The 25,517-nt window shown below is 42.7% G+C and overlaps 1 protein-coding gene and 1 pseudogene across 3 annotated transcripts; both read right to left on the reverse strand.

Moving 5' to 3' along the window:
* Positions 1-1,164: 1,164 nt before the first annotated feature.
* On the reverse strand, positions 1,165-23,692 carry LOC148003504 (uncharacterized). 3 transcript variants are annotated; one of them, XM_087568678.1, is made up of 7 exons: positions 23,520-23,692; positions 13,709-13,977; positions 8,723-8,854; positions 7,845-8,004; positions 6,728-6,859; positions 5,875-6,058; positions 1,165-1,568 (listed from the first exon to the last, which is right to left on the reverse strand). In XM_087568678.1, exons 2-7 carry the CDS (start codon positions 13,797-13,799, stop codon positions 1,563-1,565), a joined length of 705 nt encoding a protein of 234 aa, XP_087424804.1. In that variant the 5' UTR covers positions 13,800-13,977; positions 23,520-23,692; the 3' UTR covers positions 1,165-1,562. The 3 variants fall into 3 exon arrangements, with proteins under 3 accessions (XP_087424804.1, XP_087424805.1, XP_087424807.1); XM_087568679.1 differs by lacking the exon at positions 13,709-13,977; XM_087568681.1 differs by lacking the exons at positions 8,723-8,854; positions 13,709-13,977.
* On the reverse strand, positions 17,901-18,802 carry LOC148003505 (reticulocalbin-1 pseudogene; annotated as a pseudogene).
* Positions 23,693-25,517: the final 1,825 nt, after the last annotated feature.

The raw sequence follows: 25,517 nt of genomic DNA on the forward strand, positions 1-25,517 counted from the left end.
GAAGGGAACACCTTTATAGAAGAGGGGGAGGGCGATGGTATTCAACTTATTTCTGGAAAACAAGGAAGGAATAACATTTGAATTCAAAATGAAAAATATCCAATTAAAATTCAAAAACAACAAAATGGTGTTTAGAACTTCAAATAAAAAAAAGCCACAATCAGGAAACAGAATTGTATGCCTCTGGTTTTCTTCAAATATGCTCAGGGCCTGGGTTGGTTCTGGGCCCAGGCTGAACCAAGCAGGTTCCTGCCACTGACTGCTCCTATATTCCTGTTTCCAGAGGCATCATGCAGATTAATATTGGGCAAGAGATGTGGGCAAAGTTGGGCAGAAGTGGCTTTCTGTCCTGTGGCATCAGGAGTATCTGCATTCCTGGGTGTTCAGCACTCTCCACCACGGGATTTGGGTGCAGGCTTCCTGACTGGTTTAAACTCCCTTATGCCACGTTTATATGTCCTGGGAGATATTACAGAGAAATTAATATTTATCCCATTAATTTGTTCAACACTCTCATCCACAGAGTATAATTTAGAGGTAACTATATATTTGACAGTAAGCATACACAGTGGGTAATATATGCAATATGAAGTTGAAATTCACAGAGTTTGGAACACAGTGAACAGTGACTGTATAATTGCCTTTGAATCTCAGTCTGACTGGGAAGTGATTTTGATGCCCAGTCCCCATGAGAATGCACAGATCCATCCCTCCCTGATAGCTGTGGGACTTCAGATGTTGACACTAATGATCAATAAAGAAGGTTCTTAAGAGTGAAGAGTTTGAGATTACTCTTTTTTTCACCAGGATACATCCAATTTACATGATAGTAACCAGATGCAGGTTGTCAATATATACAGTCTATATCCTTATCAAAATAGAAAAGCAAATGAACAAAACAACAACACATAAATAACAAAACTTCAAATGAATAGGAGGAAAACCAAATAACCAAAATAATCAAAACTCAGCCACACTTAAATAGAGGAGCTGCGCTAAGCATTGTTTGCTGCTCCTTCTGCAGAATAGATTTATAGCCTGTGTCTTTCCTTGGAGACACAGTAGACAAGCAGTTACTGGTGGTAATAATCTTTCCAAGAGGAGTGGAAGTAGGTCTGTTTTGTTGGAGTGGGGGTATTAAGGACAAAGCCATCCAATACTGAGTAGAAATGATATTACAGACTTTATCTCAAAGTCTTTCCAATGTTGTGAACTGATCTCCATGAAACTCTTCTGGATGACCCACCAGGACAAGTACACATTTACACGTGCACAGTCTTTCTGGATGACCAGCAGCTCTTGATTGATGTACATCAGCACTTCTCTGAGTCCCTCCAAAAGTTTACACTTGCTGGAGGGTGGGGAGGTGAAAGTACGGCCTATTCAATCCAAAGAAATAAAACTAAAGGAGGAAAATGCAGTCCACAATTGCTATGGACATTACAGATGAGATGCAATAGTGGTGTATTTGCTGTGCACACTTAGTTCTCCTCCTGTAGCACTTCTCTCCAAGGGAGATCTTGCCCTGGTTTGTGTCTTGTTCGAGTTTCTCCTGGAGAATTTCAGACCTAGCAGAGCAAAGGAATAAAGGTTTAGTGAGTGGTTGTCAATTCAGCTCTCCCTCTTTTTTTTTTTTTTTATTAACTTGAGTATTTCTTGTATAATTTTCGAGTGTTATTCCCTTTCCCGGTTTCCGGGCAAACATCCCCCTCCCCCCTCCCCTTCCTTATTGGTGTTCCCCTCCCAACCCTCCCCCCATTGCTGCCCTCCCCCCCACAGTCTAGTTCACTGGGGGTTCAGTCTTTCAACTCTCCCTCTTACATCAGCTCTATTCAGTTGGACAATCCAGCATGACCTGTCAGCTGAGGTCAGTCCCTGCATCCCCAAGTGTCATAGAGTACCTGCTCTTGGATTTGTATCTCAGCTTTTAAAACTGCTAGAATTTGAACTGTGGACTATACACTGTATTGGAATTTAGAGAAAAATGAGCGTATTTTTCCACTGGTCCAGATATATTATGTTGAATAATAACATTGTACCTATGTCTGAATCTGAGTTCAAGAGAGGGATGAGCAACCTAGAATACCATGTGGATGCCTTCTGGAGAAGATGCCTAGAATTGAGGTGAAAGTTCTGATTATGTTTGCAGTGAAGGAACCTGCCTAGGTTCCATTTTAAGCACTGTACCTGCAAATGCACAGAGAAGCCATCTCACATCAAATCCATGGGAATTGCATGGATCCTGTAATCACTGAGAATGTGCTCCATGCAAATCTTCCCAGCGTACACACGGACATTAAAGGTGATTGTGATGTAGAAACAGAACAGCACCCCTGTAAGTCTATGGCTAGTGTAAGGCAATTTGTGAGAGGACAGAAGAGAAAATGTCCTCAGATCTTTCCGGAGAGATCACAGGAAGAAAGGAGTAGAACATAGCAAGAAATCCAGAGGATCATATATATTGTTTCATGGGCAAAATTCACATGAACTGTACCAGAACTATACTCTGAGTAGCTCTTTAGCTGCCTGAGGCTGAAATCCATGTAGGTGGTCATTCACCCAAAACGGGTACTTATTTAGGGAAAGGATATTCAAATGGCTTCTTCCAGCCTGTGTTCCTACCTGAACATTAATGCTTAATGTAAAGACTCCCCAGTATACGCTGGAGGCATAAAACAAATGTTGAGTGGGATATGTACATAGTGAATAGAGCCTATAGACAGCTCAGTCAGTGATGTGCTGTCCTCTCATAAACTGACATAGACTCAGGGTTCTTTCCCTATTACCAATCTTGCTTTGCAAGTTCCCAGGGCTGTGTAGATCAGTCTTGTTCCCCAGCAAAGGATCATATGTTGGTGGTAGACTAGACTTGTTCTTGTTCACTGTTTCAGACTTTCCAAAAAGTGTGCAGCTTCTTCTAATCTGAGCTGTCTTTACCATAGCCTGAGTGACTTCATGCCCAAAGCTAGAATCATAGGAAATCTCCATAACCAGGATCCAAATCAACAATTTTTCTCCCCGTAATGTGATTGTGCCACAGATATTTTGAGTAAGTACGTAAAAGCTTGCATGGATTTTCTCAGACTGAATCAGAATCTATGGAAGGGCTCCACCCTATGGTACACTTTTACTCCTTGCCTGATGGACATCTGGATAGATTCTCCTTCAGGGCTACTCTGGGACCACTACAACACTGATGTGCCCTAGTTGCAATGGCAACACCTACTCCTTGTTGTGGAATCACTGGGTTAACTAAACCTTCTGTTCCACTTTCTGAACATGGCTTCTCATAGGGCTACCTGTTCTTAAACTCCCAGAACCATCTGAAATTCATCATTTCTCCTAACTCCATTGAGGCTGAAATTAAGGGAGAGAAAATGATGTTGATTGACAGCACTTGCAGAATGCTACACAGATAACAGAGGGGAGCGCTTTAGATTATCTGTGCACCAAAGGGGCTCCTGACACTGCCCTGTTCTTGCACCACAGCATAGCTATGGGGCTTTTGCTGGATGACAATACAACTCCAAGCAACTCAAATTCTCAATGAATAAAATCCAAGCCAAACTCCCAGCGGAAGCTGTAGTGTGCCAAGGTAGCTGGAGAGAAATGGTAGCAGGCCATGTGGAAAGCAACCTTGGAGGAGACACAGTGAGTGACACACCCTTCCAGTGGGCTTTCACCATTCACAAAGAACAGAGAAGCCGCATAAACTCATGGATTTTAGAGAGAAGCCCCCCTTACCTCCCTGTACTCCTTTCCTTTGATGTGCTCCAAAGGATTTCAATGCAGACCAGTAGTTTTGCCCCTAATCACTTGAAAATCTAACTTTACAGGTGTTTTTGTGTCCTCTTTTTGGGGGGCTGCATTTCTTTTTTTTGGGGGGGGGCTGCATTTCTACAGGACTTTATTGTCCTTCTTTTACACCATAACTAAAAGGGACCTGCAAGCTCCAGGCCTGTACCATTTGTTACCACTGTGAAACACGACTCACTTGAACATATTTCCCACTCCTCCCCCAGACTTCACGAGATAATTCTGTTACGGTATTTTTGAAAACAGAATAAATTAATACCTTAAGTGTCCTTTTGCTGTACAGAGCTGGATGGAGATGCCAAATGACTGGGCAGCTGTATTTCATGTTTCATGGATGTAAAGTGAACTCTTAGAGTACTTTTCTCATGAAACTTGGAAATAGAGGGAAACACATTCACTACTGCAAACACAAACACACACAAACACACAGAAATACACAGATACTCACTTGCACGCACAAATGAAAACTTTGATCTTGTGCAGCACATTTCCTGTTGAGTGAGGAATTAGTGGGAGCTATGCTGTGTACAAGTCTCTTAGACTCAAGCAGGCTGTGCTGCCCTGGCCTGTACTCATTTCCACTTCAGGAAACCTTTCTATGCAGATACTTTTTGGTTTTACAAGTAAGTTACATGTTCTGCACAGATAGCCTAAACAATACAACATCAAATTCCCAAGAGAGAGATTCTAGGAAAAGACTCCATCAAGCTCTATGTTGACTCATCATAGGCCCCTCACTAAAACTACCCTGTTTCCTTCATAGAAGACCTTGGAACCATCAGAGAAGACAGGGACTCATGGTCATTTACCAGGAACTTTTCATCACATTAGAGTTCATGTGATGTTAAAACAACCTCAATGTCAGTCAGAAGGAGGCTAAAGAAATAACATACCCTGACTTTTCTGAAATGCAGCACTGTGTACAGTATTGAGAGGGAATCTATCCTTAAAGAATGCCATGCCCATGATATAGTCAGCAAAGCAATGTCAGCAGAGGGATGCTCTCTAGGATTCCATGCAAGATCTTGGTGAAGCCAATAAGACAATCCAGAATCTTCCCGGGGGATACCTCTGTTCAGGTAAAGTGAAGAAATCTAATCCTTATTTTGAAAATAGTTGAATGGTTTAAGAATGTGTTGAGACAAATAAGAGACAGGGCTCCACCTGGAACTGGACCGGTGATGCAAAGACTGCTGGACAGCACAAAAAAAGGAAGCTTCATGTTTGTTGAGAGACCTAGGCTTAAAGGACGAAGTTGGATAATGACTGGACAAAACTGCATGTCATGAACTGGCCTCCCCGCAGGCTCCCTAAGATGCAGATCAGCACAGCAATGCACCTTTCTTGGTGAGAATTGGGGGTATATACGGATAACTTTGTTCTTGAAGTCTCAAATCTCTCATGCCAACCCTCAGCCTTTGAGAAACCTTTTCCACATCCTTGTTCTTCTATCCAGCTTCAGATTGTAAGGCCCACATACGAACTCTCCAGGAGCACTCAAATAAGACAGGACTGACATGCTGCTCCTCAGGCTCTGTAGTTACCCAAGATCTATGAAGCATGAAGTCACCATTTTCATATACAGGGACATGAGGGGAGGAAGAACAAAAGCCACCACAAATGACAATGAGAACCATTTCTTTGGCATTTCCACCAGGCTCTCCTCCTCGAAAACTACTTACTTCCTGGAGTCTCACAAGATCCCTGTAATGAAAATGAGCTCCAGGCTTTTGCTTCATCCCTCAAAGCCCTGTTCTAGTCTAAAGAGGGGCTCCCACATAGCACCCTCCACACACATGGCATGTAGTGCTGTGATATGTGATCAACCCATCTCCCTTAATAAACTGCAGATTCTCAAAGAGCAGGAGCATTCGCTTTCCAAACATGCAGTTTCCTGAAGAGGGGCTATCTCCACAGAAAGCCTTGTAAACCATCACATGAATGAACACTTGGATGAGACCTAGGTCAGGACATGGATCAGTCAATAGACAGTTACATTGGTTTGTCTATGTTTATGGAAAGACCTGAGGACAACCTGACCTGGAGGCCTAATCCTACCTGCTGTTCCTTTGCACTGGGGACACAGATGTTCATTCCGGCCTCTTCACAGAGCCTCTTTGCCTCCACACAGGATGCTGGCCGTTCAGTCTGCTCCACCAGCAGTTCTCTGTTCTCATTCAGCAAAATCTGTATATTGTTCTTCAATTGAGTTTGTTCACGCAGAAGCTGGGAGTGCCTGATGCTGAACCACAAACAAAAAATGGTAAACCCAGCCAGCTTCTATTTGCCTGTCACTCTTGCAAGTCAAATCATCCCTTCAAGGAATCCCTCATCCCCAGACATCCCCAGAACAGAGCCACACTATACAAGTTAGCACCAATTAGAGGAGGTCAAATCCAGAATCCACATTCAACATGAATCAAAGTACTTCTGATAATCCTGACACTAAGACGGTTTATATAAATCCAGGAAGAAGAAATGGTCCATATGGGTGCTTATATGTCCATGATATGCTAAAACCATCTTCACGTAGTGGGGAAATCCCCTCTGAGGGGTAATTGAAGTCCCAATAGCTATACAATCTTTCCATGTGTTTCTCATGGATCACAGATCTTTAAATCTTCTGTCAGAGTCCTAGAGATTCAGAGTTGATTGATATTCCCATCATGGTACAAAACTTTCTATCTAGAGGATCCTTAATGGGGAAAATAACAATTGGAGGGTCTTCTATAGCCTTCACATGTAGGACAACTGAGTCCAAGAGCTACAAACATAAGACCCTTGCCAGGAGGCAGGCTTCTTGTTAAAAGTCAGACACTACAGAACCAGTGCCCTGACTTTGGTTCAATGTCATACAGGACAGGAGCATTCCCTGCCTAGTGCTGGGTTCTCATCTCTGTCAGCGACTCACCGGTAGGAACTGTTCACTTGTATGAGCTCCTTGTACCTCTCCATGGCCTCACTTATTGAACTGGTCATCATTTGCATAGCCATCATTCTCATCTCATGTTCGGATTGAAGTATTGGCAATTCGACATCCAGCCTGTTGTGGGGCATGGCCCAAGAAAAAAATAACCATCTGAACTCATGATTTCAAAATTAAGTGAATTGTAAATTAAAAAAACCCAATAAAAAATTGAAATTTAAGAAATGTGGGGGGAGGGAAGAATGTGGCAAACACAAAGACCAGAGCAAAAACACAACAGTGAGACTCCAACAATTCTTTCAAGGAAATATTTCTACGCAAATCAGCAAAGAGTTATTTTGAAATATGGACATTTTCTAAGACTGTGGAGATATGGTTCCCCCAAGACCAACTGTACTGCAGTGGCTTGGGTCTAACAGATAGTTGTCATGATATTTCTTTTGTTTTGAAAACAGGGATTCTCAAACCTTGTTCCTATTGTTCCATGAATTCTCAGAGGGAATAACTACTTTGACAGGGTAGAGGATTTGTAACCCCTCCTTCCCTCAGGAGGGTCCTATCTACCACCTAAGTAAACAGAAGATGCAAAGTGCTCAGTTGATCCATGTGGGCATCCCCACTATCATGACCTGCAAACTGTCCATCAGACATATCCTAAGATCCCATGAAACTCCTCAGACTCCCTGACCGAGAGCTTAATACCCACAAACACTTTCACATACTTACATACCAATCAATATACAAACACAAGCAGAATCCCAACTACATGCATGGAGGTGCCATAGAATCAGTGTATAATGAAAAAAATTAGAGGAAAAGAGGGATGACGTGCAGGCATTTCATCCCCTCACTTAGAGGCAGCAAGTGTGACCAGGTCCTTCCAGCTGCTGACAGAACCAATGCTAATCCAAGGAGCTCAGGGTCAAGTACAAAAGAGGTTGACCCTAAACACACAGGACCTAGCTTGTCTCACAAGCAAATGCCTTCCAAATCTCCTTAAAATCCAGGATGAGAGGTAAACCTCTCTTGTGCTAAGAGGAAATCTTGGGTTAGCAGAGAGAAAGCACAAGACAGTGAACAGGTTACTGGCCATAATGACTACCTGTGGTCCCAATTATCATAGATATAAAGGTCCAGGATTTGATAAAATTCATCCCTCTCGAATTGACACTTCTGGATTTCAAATTTAAGTTCCTCCAGTTCCTTTAAACACTCCTCTTGCTTACTGATGACATTTTGGGATGATGCCTTCCTACCAAAACCTGTAAATAGATAAACCCAAGTGAATTTGCATATTTGGTGGCCCATGGGCAGAAAAGATCATTCTGAATCCGAAAAGGAGGTGAGGAAGGGGAAATGGTAGAGACTGGGTGAATCCCTTAAAGAGCAGAAAAGCTTTCTTAAAGGTGGATTCTTAAGCTATATCCCTCTTCCCAACCTCTAATGCCATACACGTGCCACATTCACTATTACAGGACCCCTCACCCTGAATAGTATAACCTGACTGAGACATAAACATCTGGGATAATATTATCTCATATCAGATGTGGTGCAATTAATCCTGGAGTTCATAATGCTTAGCTCCATCAAGCTCTAATCATCTGTGTTCCAGCCCAAAGTGTCTGAGAACTCAATTCATTTCTCGGGGTGCATCCTTCCTTGTTCTCACCATCAGAGACTTATGTAAACTACAGTAATCTAGAGGAAGAAATGCTTCAACTCCCAACCATGGATGGTCACATTTTTAATCTCACTGTGCCTCCTCCTGCCATTCATTGACACTCACAATTAAAAAGCTTCCAGAAAAGAAACTGAAGGCTTACCACTTTCTGGCTTTCTCTCAAATTAAAGATCAGGAACTCCTGACTCTTGGTTTGCCTTTGAGAAATCCCAAGGCTCCTGCTTGTAAGGCCTAATCTTAGAAGGCACATCTCAAACATACCTCCTTGAGGATGTTCCCCAACTCTGCCCAGGACTCACCAAGCCTTCCCCAGAATGATTTCCTTCCTTCCAAGGAAGATGAGAGGAGGTCATCTTCCTTCAGCCTTGGTGTGGTCTCTCCTTGATCAACACTTTCCTTCTGAAATAGCCTGAGCGGCTGGTGAAACATGCCTGTTTGTGAACCCAAAGGGAACTGAAGGAATAACCCAAAGGCAGTTGGTGTCACCACAACACTGGTGACATCACAGAAGATTCTAGGGATCTCTTAGATACAATAGATTGTCCAGTGAAGGGCTTACTGATGATGCCACTGGGAAGTTCTATGACCTACCTGCTAACTAGCTCTCCAAAAATTGATCAATTTCTGTGCGGACCCTTTCCTCCAGTCTCTCATACATCACTGGGAATAGCATTTGGCAACCTCTATTGCTAAGCTAGATGTTTCTCTGTGCATCATTAGAACTCATCAGTGCTTTTGCTGGGGAGGGCTGCTTACAACCTGAATGAGAGAACAGATTTTTCTTAGCACCCAAATCTCTAGGGACCAAGGAAGAGGGAGTTTTTTCTTAAAAGTAAATCTACTACTCGAGACAATGCATGTGACACACATTTCGATTCCTAAGGTTTTCCTTTTTATGGAGGCCAATATGTTTCTTCTAGACCTCTGAGTGTATAAAACCTGGAAATATTTGCTTACTGTGCAGTCCTTGACAGTTGACATTGTTTTTATTTACATATCCATGTATTTCACAAAATCAATGGTCTATTATCTTATTTTTTTAGAATAAAAACTCCTTTTTTCTTGAAACATAGGGATCAACTACAGGGCATATATAAAATAATAAATTTCTGTACCTTTTATATATTAAGTTGGACATCCTCCCTTTCTCAAATATAACAAGACAGTGAAATCGGACATCAGTGAGCAAACGTCAACCTGGACCTTGTGTTACCACATTGTAACCACATAGCCATCCCTTCTCCAATATCGTTCTTCCTGAATTTCCAAGTCCAATCCTGAGGATATTTGGGGCTACACGCTGATCTTTTACTCAGAGCAAACATAAAACTCAGGCGGATGGGCAGGGAGTGGAATGGCCTAAGGTTAGGCTAAACCTCAATTTTAATGGGTCCATAAGTTCAGGAGGGAGTCCATTCGGCATTGTCATCTGTGGCTTCTGTGTCCTTATCCTGGGTGTGCTGACTCTGTGATATGATGCCACCTCACCTCACAGATGTCAGGGTGAAAATCATGTATGAGTTTTCTGGGAAGAACTCTGCCTTTTACTACCATCTGGAGTTATACAACATCACTATGCACAGCTCAGAAGAGAGGGGTGGAGATTGTGGAGGCCTTAGAAGTTTAGGATCTTTTCTGATTAAGGCACATATTTTTTCCTATGTAATTTTTCCCTTGCTCTTTCACTAATGATGGTTGACTTCATTCCTGGCCTGAAGTCAACTGGATTCCAAGGTTTGGGATTAGGGAAGCCCCTCTTTTTGAGATGACAGGCCCAGCAAGGGATCCCACTGCATACAGGTTCCTATTCCCAAGGAAGTTGTTGCTGCAGAATCACAGCATGGGGGCAGCAGCACAGGACATCTCCCACCTCTCTCTCCTGCACCTGCAGCACTTTTAATAAGGCTGTTTGTTTGTTTGTTTGTTTGCTTTTATTTGGAAATACCTACAAAGCTGGTCAAAATTAATACGTGCCTTAAATTCCAGCACCCACAAAGTATTGTTGTTTTTGCTTTTGTTTTTGTTTTATTTCATTTCATTATTTCTGTAATTGTTGTTAGGATTCTTATTGTTTTCTTTGGTAATTCCATCTAGATATTCAATTTGTACAAGAATGTAAAGCCATGCTCTGCATGGTCCTGTTATTCATGTTAAGGATTTTTTCTTACCACCAACACCACAGATGCACACAATATTTACTTTCAAATCAGGAAAACAGGCATACAGAAGAGAGCTATGTTGTTTGGTCTCAGGTAACCAACCAATCAGGAGTGTAGGATGGCTTCCCTATGTTTTGGATCAGGTAAACTTCTGTTATTGAGATGAAAGGCCTCTGCTGAAGCCTCCAGTTGAGTAACAGAGAGCCTGGAAAGACTGAAAGAGTGGTTGTACCTTGAAGGTGAACCCTTCAGTGCCTCTGCAGCCTGAGGCAGAGTTCTACTGGGAACAGAAGAGCACTTGGCCAGAGATCATAGGGGACTGCATTTTGGTTGAGCCCTGAGACCTGGATGAGCAGAGGCCTCCATAGTCCTGATAAAGGGAAGCAGAGCCACATAGATGTGAGGGAACAATGGATCTTTGATCTGCCTGTTCTCTTCTACATTAATCTTTGCTGTATACATAGTATATGTAAATGAGTGTAGATGTTAAAGCATGTGCAAGTGTAAACAGAGTAGAGTTAGTTCAGCAATACATTATGTCCCATTTTGTTAAAGACCTTTATTTTATTTCTATTTATATTTTTTTTTCTTGACTACTGATACCTGATTACTCTCCCACAATCCTTCCCCAATTCTCCTGGCACAGTCTTCTCTGAGTGTATGAGGGCCAACTGTCTCAGTACCTCCCTTCTTTTACCAAAGCCTTTCCTGGTGGCATTCGTGAGGATGCTGGTTTTGAATGCCTTGGACTTGGCTTTCTTCATGCTCCAGTTCGCTGGTTTGGGAAGTTGGTGAAGAACTGTCTGTGAACTTGGTACTTCATCCAGATGGTACATAGAGGCAATGGTTTTGTCAATGGGTCCATAAGTTCAGGAGGGTGTCCATTTGGCATTGTGATATGTGGATTCTGTCTTCTTATCCTAGGTGTTATAATTCCACCTGAATGTGTGCTATAATGCCACCCAACCTCACAGATGTAAGAGTGAAAATCATGTTTGACCTTTCTGGGAAGAACTCTGCCTTTTACTACCATCTGGAGTTATACATCACTATGCAAAGCTCAGAAGAGAGGGGTGCAGATGTGCGGGCCTTAGAAGTTGAGGATCTTTTCTACTGATTAAGCCACTTCTTTTTCCTATGTAATTTTTCCCTTGCTCTTTTACTAATGGTGGCTGACTTCTTTCCTAGCCTGAGGTAAACTGGAGTCCAATCTTTTGGATTACCGAACCTTCTAATTTTGAGATGACAGGCCCACCAAGGGTCCTACTGCATACAGAAGGTATGAGTAAGTCTCAGGGGCTGGAGTAAGTTAAAAACGTCTGTGACAACAAAGAACTGATTAAGAAAACAAGAGACCAGCTGCTCATCAAGATCACAGTTGTATGATAGTAAGAAAATGTGAATAGGCGTCAGGTGAGAAGATAAATTAATTAGGAGGTCATAGGCCTAGAAGGGTTATCCTTTGCTCTCAGTGGAGCTGCCATTCTTTCTGTCATTCCTCACCCTCTGACACAGGACCAGAGACTTCCCAAAACAACTGGCTGGCCTTGCCAAAGACCTGGCAGGGTCTCCCTGTAGAATAAGACACTTAAGAGTCCTTGAGGACTCACCAAGAGGTCTCCTCCACACAGGTTCCTTGTTGTCAAAGGGTAATGTTCCTGCAGAATCCTGCCATGGCAGCAGGAATTTCAACCTGGCTGCTCTTGGTCCAGCTCACTGGGTGCAGGCCTGAGGCCCAGGGGTATCTGGGGAAAGAAGCAGCACGCACTACCTCACAGCTCTCTCTTTGTTGGATGCAACTGCTAGGACTGTGATAGGATTTTTGTTTCTTGTGTGTTTATTAGAAATACCTACAAAGCTGATTAAAGTTGCAACATGCCTTCATACCCAGAGTGCAGAATGTTTTTACATCGTTGTTGTTCCTGTTTTATGTTTGGATTTTGTTTTTTAATCCCCTCAGGAAATTTCCCTGTGCTTAGAATGTTAAGCACATGCTCAGGAGGGATCGATTATTCAAGTTCGGCAAAGCTTTTGTTCACACCATCACTCCACAGACGATGCCATTACTTACTTTGAAATAAGAAAACAGTCATGGAGAAGTAAATTAACCTGTAAGCTATCACAGAAGAAACACATCACGATTGTGGAATGGCACCCCAGTATTTTGTATTTCCTAAGTTATTTTTATTTTAAACTTTTTTATTGGATTTTTTTGGGTACATTTCATCTTTTTTAAATCCTTAAAGGTATCTTTTATTCCTCTCCTCCCATTTACAAGGTGGAATTTCACCTGTGATTGTTAGTCCAGATAGTTTGGTCAATGGCTTAGATATCACCCTGGCCTAGTTTCCTTGGCATAAGCTGAGTTAGAAGCAGACTCAAAGGTTCAGGACCAACAAATAATGAATTCCACTACATCTGGATCCCCAGCCTCACAGCCAGGAAGGGACTGTATTTCCATTCACTATTTAAAAAAAAGATGCAGTTCATTAACATGTAAAAAATTTCTCAAGTATATTAAAGTGTTTACCATGGTCATACAGTTTTTCAAATACCTGGCATTCATCTTTTTCCAAAACCTAAAATATCTTTCTTATTCACATTTTTTGATTATTTTTTGGTATTAGTATCATTTTTTTAAATTTCAGTTTTTTAAATAGATATATGTTTTATTCAAATGTTATTCCCTTTCCCAGCTTTTGTTCCATAAGCCCCCCTGCCGTGCCCTCTCCCATATGTATGGTCCCCCAATCCACGCCACTTAGAAACCCCTTCCCGGACATTTCCCTGCACCCAGGGTCCAACCTTGTTAAGAAAAAGGGCTTCCCCTTCCACAGGTGCCCCAACAAGGCTATTCTCTCCTACATAAGCAGTTGGACCCCTGGGTCAGTCCACGTATAGTCTTTTGCTAGTGGTTTATTTGGTTGGCATTGCTGTTCTTATGGGGTTGCAAGCCCTTCAGCTCTTTGAATCCTTCTTCTAATTCCAATAAAGGGCGTCCTGTTCTCAGTTCATTAGTTTACTGCTAGCAATGACCTCTTTATTTGACATGCTCTGGATGTGTCTTTCAGGGGAGATGCAAATTTGGTCCCTTTCAGTAAGCACATTTAGCTTCATCAATCTTACCTAGTTTTGGTGGCTGTATATATATGGGCCACATGTGGGGCAGGCTCTGAATGGCTGTTCCTTTGCTCTCTGCTTTAGATTTGGCCTCCATATCCCCTCCTATGGATATTTTTGTTCCCCATTTTAAGAAGGAGTGGGAGCATCTGCACTTTGGTCATCCTTCTTCTTGAGTTTCCTGAGATCTGTAGATTGCATCTTGGGTAATTCGAGGTTTTGGTCAATATCCACTTATCAATGAGTGCATATTGTCAATGAGGGGTGCTGAGTACCTGGAAGAGAATGAGGGACAAGAGATGTGATGAAGGACTCCAAGACAAGAGTCTGATCAAGGCGACAATTTTATTTTTCCCCAAGGCTGAATTTGTACCATAAAATGGATAACAGAGAGAGGAGAGAAGTAAGAAACATTTACCCACGCCAAGGACACAATATTCCTGTGGTCAGGGAATCGGCTGATGTTGACAGGTTGTCAGAAAGGTCACAGGTTTGTCATATCTATTAGTCAGCAGGATGTTGGTTTTTCAGAAAGGTTACAGGTCATGACATTGGGTATATTAATGTCAGACGTTATCATATGATTATTCATCTTGACCACCACATTTGTATTAGTCTTCCGCATCTGGCTGGGGATTTTCCATGAACCCAGTCATACTTAATGCTAACCATAATAATAACATCAATAATGGAGGGCTTCAAGGCCATCGCTCCCAACACCATACCAAGTGTGTTTTTCTGTGATTGGATTACCTCACTGTGGATGATATTTTCTAGTTCTTTCCATTTGCCTATGAATTGAACGTAATCATTGTTTTTGATAGCTGAGTGGTACTCCATTGTGCAGATGTACCACATTTTTCGAATAAATTCCTCTGCTGAAGGGCATCTGGGTTCATTCCAGCTTCTGGCTATTATGAATAAGGCTGCTATGAACATAGTGGATCATATGTGTTATTGTATGTTGGAGCATCTTTTGAGTATATGCCCAGGACTGGTATAGCTGTGTGCTCAGGTAGTGCAATGTCCAAATTTCCAGGAACGTTCAGACTGATTTCCAGAGTTCTTGTACCAGTTTGCAATCCCAGCAACAATGGACGAGTGTTCCTCTTTCTCCACATCCTCGCCAGCATCTGTTGTCACCTGAGTTTTTGATCTTAGACATCCTGACTGGTGTGAGGCGGATTCTTAGGGTTGCTTTGATTTGCATTTCCCTGATGACTAAGGATATTGAGCATTTCTTTAGGTGCTTTTCAGCTATTCTATATTCCTCAGCTGAGAATGTTTTCTTTAGCTCCAAACCCCATTTATTAACAGGGGTGTTTGGCTCTCTGTACTCTAACTTCTTCTGTTTTGTGTATACTTTGGATATAAGCCCTCCATCAGATGCAGGACTGGTAAAGATTTTTTCCCTATCTGTGGGTTGCCGTTTTGTCCTAATGACACTGTCCTTTGCCTTACAGAAGCTTTTCAGTTTTATGAGGTCCCATTTGTCGATTCTCAATCTTAAAGCATAAGCCACTTGTATTTTGTTCAGGAAATTTTCCTTAGTGCTCATGTCTTCAAGACTCTTCCCTACTTTTTTTCTATTAATTTTAGTGTATCTGGTTTGATGTGGAGGCCCTTGATCCACTTGGACTTAAGCTTTGTACAGGGTAATAAGAATGGGTCAACTTGCATTCTTCTACATGTTGACCTCCAGTTGAATCAGCACCATTTGTTAAAAATACTATCTTTCTTCCATTGGATGTTTTACCTCCTTTGACAAAGATCAAATGACCATAGGTGTGTGGGTTCTTTTCTGTGTCTTCAATTATGTTCCACTGATCTGCCTGTCTGTATGCCAATACCATACAAACTATTGCTCTGTAATACTGCTTGAGGTCAGAGATGGTGATTCCCCCAGAAGTTCTTTTATTGTTGAGTATAGTTTTGCTATCCTGGGTTTTATGTTCTACCAAATGACAGCAAATTGCACTTTCTACCTTTATAAAGAATTGAGTAGGAATGTTATTGGTGATGGCATTGAATCTGTAGATTGCCTTTAGCAAAATGGTCATTTTTTACCATTTTCATCCTGCCAATCTATGAGCATGGGAGATCTTTCAATCTTCTGAGACCTCTTCAACTTCTTCAGAGATTTGAAGTTCTTGTCATACATATTTTTTACTTGCTTGGTTCAAGTAACAGCAAGTTATTTTATATTATTTGGGACTATTGTGAAGGGTGTCATTTCCCTAATTTCTTTCTCAGCCTGTTTACCCTTTGAGTAGAGGAAGACTACTGAATTGTTTGGGTTAATTTGAAACTCGGACAGTTTGCTGAAGTTGTTAATCAGGTTAAGTAGTTCTCTGGTAGAATTTTGGTGTTGTTTAAGTAGACTATCATATCATCTTCAAATATTAGTGTTTTGACTTCATCCCTTCTAATTTTTCCCCTTTGACCTACTTTCATTGTTTGATTGCTATGGCTAGGACGTTAAGTACCATATTGTACTTAAGTAGGGAAAGAGTGGGCAGCCTTGTCTAGTCCCTGATTTTAGTGGGATTCCTTCAATACTCTAAGTTTAGTTTGATGTTAGGTACAGGTTTGATGTATTTTGCATTTTCCTATATTTAGATTCAGGCCTTCAATTCCTGATCTTTCCAGGACTTTATTAATGAAAGGGTAATGAATTTTGTCAAATGATTTCTCAGCATCTAATGAAATGATCATGTGGTTTTGACTTTGTTTATATGATGAATTTCGTTGATGGACTTCCGTATATTAAACCATGCCTGCATCCTTGCCATGAGGCCTACTTGACCATGATGGATGATTGTTTGGATGTGTTCTTGGATTCAGTTTGCAAGAATTTTATTGAGCATTTTGATCAATATTCATAAATAAAATAGGTCTGAATTTCTCTATCTTTGTTGTATCTTTGTGTGGTTTAGGTATAAGAGTAATTGTGGCTTCATAGAAGGAGTTTGGTAGTGCTCTGTCTGTTTCTATTTTGCGGAATAGTTTGGACAGTATTGGTATGAAGTTTTCTATGAAGGTCTGATAGAATTCTGCACTAAATCCATCTGGTCCTGGGCTCTTTTTGGATGGGAGATGTTTAATAACAGTTTCTATCTCTTTATGAGTATGGGGTTGTTTCGATGGTTTATTTGTTCCTGATTTAACTGTGGTACCTGGTATCTATATAGAAAATTGTCCATTTCCTCCACATTTTCCAGTTTTGTTGAATATATGTTTTTGTAGTAGGATCTGATGATCTTTTTAATTTCTTCAGATTTTGTTGTTATGTCTCCCTTTTATTTCTGATTTTATTAATTTGGATATACTCTCTGTGACCTCTGGTTAATATGGCTAAGCGTTTATGTATCTTGTTGATTTTCTCAAAGAACCAGCTCGTGGGTTTGCTGATTCTTTTGATGCTCGGTTTTGTTTCTTCTTGTTTGATTTCAGCCCTGAATTTGATTATTTCCTGCCTTCTACACATCTAGGGCTTATTTAATTTTTTCTAGAGCTTTTAGGTGTGCTGTCAAGCTGCTGATATTTGCTCTCTCTTGTTTCTTTTTGCAGGCATACAGAGCTAGGCGTTTTCCTCTTAGCGCTTCTTTTATTGTGTCCCATAAGTTTGGGTATGTTGTATCTTAATTTTCATTAAATTCTAAGAAGTCTTTAATTTCTTTCTTATGTCTCCAATGACCAAGTTGTCATTGACTTCAACTTCCATGTATATGTGGGCTTTCTGTCCTATTTGTTGTTATTGATCAGCAGCCTTAGTCCGTGGTTTTTTGATACGAGGCATGGGATTATTTCTATCTTCCTGTACCTGTTGAGGCTTGTTTTGTGACCGATTATATGGTCAATTTTGGAGAAGGTACCATGAGATGCTAATAAGAAGGTATATCCTTTGGTTTTAGCGTGGTGGGTTCTATAAATATATGTTAAATCCATTTGTTTCATAACCTGTTAGTCTTTCTGTGTCTCTGTTTAATTTCTGTTTCCCTGATCTGTCCATTGATGAAAGTGGCGTGTTTAAATCTACTACTATTATTGTTCGTGGTGCAATGTATGATTTTTTTGAGCTTTAGAAAGGTTTCTTATTGTTTAGGGACACAACTGCTATATACTTGACAAATATAGCAATCAACCAGAATATCCGTAGAAAGCATGTGACTGTTGGCCACATGAGGATGAGTTTCTTTCAAAGATCATCATGATTTTTGGTAAGATCTTCCCTGTAATTGGTGGCATGGCTTCCCACAAACATGGTCCAGTTGTCTACAATCTCCTCCTTGGTCAGCATCTCATCCTTGTTCTTATCTGACTCATACACCAGATGCTGGGCCTCAGCCTGTGCATGGTCATAGTCCTGAGGGAGGATCCAATGGTGAATCTCATCCTAATCCAGTTTCCCATCCTTGTTCAGATCTGGGAAATCATTGAACTGCTCCCCAGACAAAACCCAGTCTGTCTCAGGGCAATTGTCCTCGTGAGAAAAGATGTCCACAGTGTACTCATCCTGGTCCACAAAACCATCCCTGTTCTTGTTGATATTCTCCAGTGTTTCCAGAACTACAAACTCCTTCATATGTTCTAAATCCTCTCAGTGCACAAAAGCAATGAACCAGTCCTGAGTAGCTGTCAGGTGACCGTCAAGGCCTTAAAACTCCTCTCATCTCGTGGAGGCAACTTTTTAAACTTGTGATGATCAGAGCTATCTTAGAATTCAGCAAGGTTTCCCAGGTAGTAGCCATAGGTAGCCTGCTTGTATTCTTCCCAGGAGATTTTTCATCTATGTCCCTATCATAATCCTTCCAGAGTTTAGCCACATTTTAGTTGATGTATCTTTTCTGTACCTGTTTGATCCAAACTTTCAGGTCCTCAGTAGTAACAAGGCTGCCTTCATCACTGTCGATTGGATCAACAATTTTCCCCAGCCTCTCCTGCTCTCGTTCAGGATTAGCTATCAAAGGTCTTGGAGTCCTCCTTGCCCAGGAAGACCTCAGGATCATACAGGAAGCTGTGCTTATTCTCTGGTGGCCATTCGCCCTGCTCTGAATCAGGACAAACCATGTGCTCCTTGCTCATCATGCTCTTGGCCATGAACGCCAGGACCAGTGCCAGCAGCAGCCCATGGAGAGTCCCAGGCTGACACCATGTACCACAGTCTCGATCAAAGGGAGGCAGCAGGGAAGTAGGGGCTCAGAGCAGCTTATCCGCTGTCCCTTCCCCAGAGAGGCTTTTGTTATATTTCAAATGTTATCCGTTTTCCTGGTTTCCACAAAACCCCTTATAAAACCCCCTCCCCCTTCTACTGTGAGGGTGTTACCACACCCACCCAAACACCCAGGCCTATCTTCCTCCCTGTTCTGGTTTCCCCTACACTGGGGCATCAAGCCTTGACAAGACCAAGGGCTTCTCCTCCCATTTGTGCCCAAGAAGGCCATCCTCTTCTACATATGCAGCTGTAGCCATGGGTCTGTCCATGTGTACTCTTTGGATGGTGCTTTAAGTCCTGGGAGCTCTGGGTGTTTCTTAGTGTTGTTCTTATGGGGCTGTAAACCCCTTCAGCTCCCTCAATCCTTTCTCTTACTCCTCCATTGGGGACCCTGCTCTCAGCTGAATGGTTGGCTGCAAGTATCTGCCTCTGTATTTGTCATGCTCTTTACCCCACTCTTTTGAGCAGATCACCACAGAGCAACGAAGATGTATTGTCTTGGCGTGATGATGTACAGACAAATAGATGATTTCTTAATTCTTATGATGGTTCTATAAGAATTCCTAAAATTAGATTAGTAATTTTAAGCTCCTTTATAATGGGACAGCTATTATGTTTTCTCTGGTAATCAAAATTGCATTGAGAACTCTGCCATTCTTAAAGTGTTATGAGTGAATTGCTTCTGCAATACCAAGCAGGCATCTACAAGTTAGAGCCCATCCTAAGAGGGTACAAACCAATTAACCAAAGTTCATAAATAGAGAACTAATGATTTACTATAGGTGCAAGGACTTTACGTTAATAATTGACTGGATTTGCCTATAGGCAATTTCACTTATTCTTTTCTCATAAAAATTACAGCTTTTAACTCTCCATGAACATGCAGAGCCAGTGACAGATGGTGACGGTTTATCCTGATGATTACTCTTGATGGATATGAATGTAAACATTCTCTGTCATAAACTCATTATCCAACTTATGATTTGAATTCCTGTGCAAACTTGTGGTGAACTTTTCACCATGTGATGCTGTGTTCAGAAAGATATACAAATATTGAGGACAAAGAGAGAGAAAGCTTTTTAGACAGAACTGAACTGAAGAGAACAGAACTCAAGAAGAACTTAGAAGTAAAGGCCTAGCGTTGAGAGTAAGGCATTGAGAGTAAGGAAATTATTGTGTCATAAGAGCAAGAGGAAAGGAGATAAGAAGAGAGCAAGGAGAACCTTATAAGTCAACCTTTATGGAGGCAAACCTTTGTAGAAATTTTAGGAAAACGGAAGAACTTATAAATAAAGGTTAAAATCACTGCTCTTCAGTCTTCAGCCTGGCTCACTGGCTAGCCTGTGCTCTTCAGTCAGGCTCACTGGCTAGCCTCTGCTCTTCAGCCTGGCTCACTGGCTAGCCTCTGCTCTTTAGTCAGGCTCACTGGCTAGCCTGTGCTCTTCAGCCTGGCTCACTGGCTAGCCTGTGCTCTTCAGTCAGGCTCACTGGCTAGCCTCTGCTCTTCAGTCAGGCTCACTGTCTACCATGTGCTCTTCAGTCAGGTTCCCTGGCTAGCCTCTGCTCTTCAGTCAGGCTCACTGGCTAGCCTCTGCTCTTCAGTCAGGCTCACTGGCTAGCCTCTGCTCTTCAGTTAGGCTCACTGACTAGCTCTGCTCTTCAGTCAGGCTCACTGGTTAGCCTCTGCTCTTCAGCCTGGCTGACTGGCTAGCCTCTGCTCTTCAGTCAGACTCACTGGCTAGCCTGTGCTCTTCAGCCTGGCTCACTGCCTAGACTCTGCTTTTCAGCTGGGCTCACTGGCTAGCATCTGCTCTTCAGTCAGGCTCACTGGCTAGCCTCTGCTCTTCAGTCAGACTCACTGGCTAGCCTCTGCTCTTCAGCTAGGCTCACTGGCTAGCCTCTGCTCTTCAGCTAGGCTCACTGGCTGGCCTCTCCTCTTCAGCTAGGCTCACTGGCTAGCCTCTGCTCTTCAGCTAGGCTCACTGGCTAGCCTCTGCTCTTCAGCTAGGCTCACTGGCCAGACTCTGCTTCTCAGCTGGGCTCACTGGCCTATGGGGCCCTAGCACATCGCTTAACCATCTGCTCATGACTGCCTGACCACACTGACCACCTGACCGGTCGCCCTGACTTCTTAAAGTCATTCCCTAGAAAGAGCACAAGAAACCAAAGAGAAACACCACAGCAAACTTTTCCCATGGGCTCTGCTTTAACCTTCAGTGCTTTCATTACTTTCTTTAAAAGAGTGAAATATAATTTCGGCTATTCATATGGCCAAGAGAGCTGTGCAGTAGTCATTGCTTTAGGGAATTTGGTGCTAAATCAAAAGATTCCTTTATTCTATCACGATGTTATCTGAATGCTGTAAGATGTATGTTTAGAAAACACAACACCAAATTCCTAAAATCTAGATGTTTTAAGACATCAGCTCATGGAGAAACATAACTGCTTCCTATCTAGACTGGGCTTTTTTGCTATACTGCAGGTACAATCAATTTTCCACACTACTTCCATGATTTTCAAGAATGATTAAGAGAAAAATAAGTTGAACATAATGGCCAGAAAGGGGGTTCTGTCAAGTTGTCTTATGTGGGACAAGATACCAAAGTATGATGGTAAACCTAAAACCACCTGTTCCCAAAACTAACAGAACTTACAGAAAATACATACTTTCTTATCATTCCTCCTCCCCAATGATCAGTGATTTAATGAGCACCTACTACGATCCTAGCACTGTGCATCTAAGTGTGTAATGGTGAATAAAAAACTTAATAAAAAGACTCATTAAGGAATAAAGAAAAATGAAACATAACTTTGAAACTCAGAATTCAATATAAGCAAAACCACCATTTCTTCAACTGGTGATTTCTGAAAACTTCATCATTTTTTCCATGGGCTTCTATAGTAATGATACTGAGTCTTGATTTGGTAAATCACAAAAAGCAAGTCACACTTCTTTCTTGGCTCCCACAACTGTCAAAGGGAACAACACTGTTGCTGTCCATTGTGCTTCCCTATCAATCCTGCTATGGATGGTAATGAATTCCAGTCTTTTCAATGTGAAAACAGGCCACCACTTGAGGGCAAAGGTTATTAAAATTACCCAAACCGGTATATTCTCTAAAATTTTCACATAGCATTTTACTGATATCACAATGTAAATTCACCACAAATGTTTAACCAATGAAAATATTGAATAGCTCTGCAAATAGGAGCGATAATCATATATACTTGAAAACAACTATCATGGAAACAAACGACGTAATAGGAGAAAAGATACATCACGAAAAGCTACACAAGCAGCAAAAAAGACACTACATTTCTTGGTTTAAAAGTTAGGAGATACACTTGATCTTTAAAGACAGACAATGTACTTGATCTTTAATCCCTTTAACTGTGCCCTGTCCACATAGAAACTGCAGTAGATGACAATCTTTTGTTAGATTTATTTATTTATATGTGAGACAATGCATCTGTCTTCAGACACACCAGAAGAGGGCATCAGTACTCCTTACAGACGGTTGTGAGCCACCATGTGGTTGCTGGCATTTGAATTCAGGACCTCTGGAAGAACACTTGGTGCTCTTACCCACTGAGCCATCTCTCCAGCCCTCACAACGGCCTCTTACACAGCATCACAGTGGTCTATTTCACTAGATGGCTCCAGGGTGATAACAGAGAAACTTTCACAGTTCCTGAGCACTGCTGAGTTCAAACACCACCAGTGCCCACTCTGTGCTGTTGGCACATTCTGACCTTCTCCTAAGGGTTGTCAGCCACAAAAGGGACGGGTTAGCCCCAGACAGCATTCACTGCCCAATCCTAAAAACCCCCTCGATTCTGAAAAAGCCACAATCCATGCTTGCTCCATATTTGAGGAAGCCAAATGGTTGATCTGGCTCAAGGCTCTACTTTTCTTAGCTCATCAACTTTCTTTTTCCACTTCTTGTCACAAGAAGTACGTTTTTATGCTGCAACTACACTGCAATGTGTGAAGGAAACCACCATAAACTCTGGGTGCCACCTCTTGAAATTTAAAATTCACAAAACAATTCATGGCTTTCTAATCAGCACCATGGACAATAAACAAAAACAAGCAAAACCATTCCAAAGGAACTTGCTGATCTGGGGGCCTGCTCATAGCAGGCAGGAAAGAATTAAATTAGGCAGAACTGTAATCTGCATAAATTGCCTGAGGTTTCAAGAAAATATATTCCCATGATCCCCATCCTTTAACATACAATAGAAACATTACAGGGAGTGTGCCACCAGGATAAGCTGCCTCTGAAAAGCCTGTCCTGCCCTGGCAGGTACAGGTCATTTAATTCTAAGTCAATCTGGAGAGAGGTGACAGCCCCAAGTTGCTCTGGGGATGTCAGAGCACAGCTCTCATGCACACTCCAGAGCATCTCTACACTCTTTCCCAATGCCATAGGCTTTCCAATCCCTGCTTCAGCTCTCCATACATCCCTGAACCCTCCCTCCCCCTACCCAATGGGCTCACTTTGCATTGCCTCCTTCTGCCACTGCTTTCCCAGAACAGGGGGACCAGGTGGGGGGGGGGGGCAGAACCAGTCCAAAGAGGGACGCGGGTCTCCTACCTACCTTGATTCTGCTGCTCTGGGGCTGCAGCCCGCCCTGCTTGCTACTTGCTGCTTGCTGTTCCTGGGGACCAGACCGGAGGTTGGGCTAGGGGTCCCCACGAGCTCCATGCCTCAAGGTCCCCTGGCAGGGCTGGCCTGGGCTTCTTCCTTGGACACTGCGAGGCTGTAGTCTCTGTTGGAAACCCCGCCGCTGTCATAGGGCGCCCTCCCGTGGCCGAGATGATGCCCAACGCCGCTAAGGCCCCCTTCCCTGGCCGCTTCTTCTGCTTTTTCTTTTCTTTTTTTCTTTCTCTTTTTGCTGGCGATGTGGCGCCTGCGAAGAGCTCGCCTCCAGGAAGGAGGACATCGTGCAGGCAGAATCACCTCTGGGGCCTGCCGGGGTCGGAGAGGGAGAGAGAGGAGTCAGCTTGGGCGGAGGCGCCCTGGCTGCCGGCGCCTGCGGAGGGAAAACCTGTCCAGGCACACGCGCTGCTGCGGGCGCCAAATATAACGCTAGCGCCCCGCCCCCTCAGGCCCTGCGCTCACCCACGAACTCCGCGTGCCCTGAGGCCCGGCTGGGGCGAGGTCGAAGGGCGGGGTGGGAAGGACACGTGTGCCCACTGCAAGGTGCAGGCAACACCGGGAGGCACGACACCCAGAAGCGCAGGGTGCTGAAATCAGGGATCCAACCAGGCGCGTCAGTCCCCTCTCAAGGCTCTGTGGATGCGAGGGCGGCTTCTTCAGGCCTCCAGGTCCACCACGAAAAACCCGCGGGCATCACAGCTGGAGCTTCCAGGTGCCCCAGGCTGGAGGCTTGGACATGGCGATTGTGGTTGCCACTCTCCTAGGCTGGCTCAGCAGGGCCCAAGCCACCACCTGCTGTCCTCACCTGAAGGCATCTTGATGGGGCTGAGAGCCCACATCCAGCAGGCGAGCCTCAGTGCTCAGGGCCATGGCCTTGGGTCTGCACCTTGTTGCCAGCCCCTCACACATATGGCAGCATCACACACATGGCTCCTTCTACCAACCGCCACTAATCACCATTTGGACATTCCATCACAGTGTTCTCAAGAAGAAAGATGCAAACAAACACGAAAAGAATGAAATTTAAAATCTTTTTTATCAGGTTGGAGAGATGGCTTGGTGGTTAAGAGCGCTGCTTCTCCAGTGCTCCCAAGTTCAATTCCCAGCAACTACATGGTGACCCACAACTATCTGTAGTGGGATCCAATGCCCTCTTCTGTCTGAAGCTCTCTTCTGAGATGCAGGCACACTCGCAAACAGAGTGCTCATGTACATAAATAAATAAATCTTTAAAAATAAAACCTTCTAATCAGTTAATGTATCTACATCTAGAAGCTAGAAAAGGGTCACAGCACTATTAAAAATAACTCAGAAATAGTAAAGGGATGTATGAGAGTCACAAAATTCACTGGACAAGATGGTGTATACCTGCAATCCCAACACTCACAAGGCTGAGGTAGGTGGATTGCCTTGAGTTCAAGGCTAGACTAAAGTGTGTGACCTTGTAATAGAAAACAAAACAATTGGGGAGGGGATGGAGAGAGAGACAGAGAGACAGAGAGACAGAAGAGACAGAGAGACAGAGAGACAGAGAGAGACAGAGAGAGAGAGAGACAGAGAGAGAGCTTGATGTCATTTCCTGCACTGATGACAAGCTACTGAAGAATGTGAATGTCTCCTATCAAGCACAGAGAGTGCTAATGACAGAATGGGTTTCTTATTAAGATATCATAAAATGTAGATGGAAAAGTAAAGGAATGTATAATAAATAAAAGAGAAATCCTAAATTTGGAAAGCCTAAATTTAGAAGACTGTATAAGTTTAAGTCATAGGGGAGGGGATGAGACGATGTGGGGGGAGAGAATAATCACAATAAATTATATATGTGTATGAAAATGTTAACTAAGAGCAACCAATGAAAAGAGAAAAGCAGGTTTGTTTACGATGAAATTGAGTTCCCATATGACACTATATAACATATTGTGAATGGATTATA

This window comes from Rattus norvegicus, chromosome 9, assembly GCF_021556685.1.
Source record: "Rattus norvegicus strain SHRSP/BbbUtx chromosome 9, alternate assembly SHRSP_T2T, whole genome shotgun sequence".
Classification (NCBI taxonomy): Eukaryota; Metazoa; Chordata; class Mammalia; order Rodentia; family Muridae; genus Rattus; species Rattus norvegicus.

Bases quoted from the DNA above. Each gene is read 5' to 3' on its own strand.
- LOC148003504 (XM_087568678.1), bottom strand. From the start codon at position 13,799: ATGGAGGCCAAATCTAAAGCAGAGAGCAAAGGAACAGCCATTCAGAGC. The intron at 8,855-13,708 runs GTAAGATTGATG...GTTCACAAACAG, and splicing joins TATACAGCCACCAAAACTAG to GCATGTTTCACCAGCCGCTC. The intron at 6,059-6,727 runs GTGAGTCGCTGA...TTTGTGGTTCAG, and splicing joins CAAGTGAACAGTTCCTACCG to CATCAGGCACTCCCAGCTTC.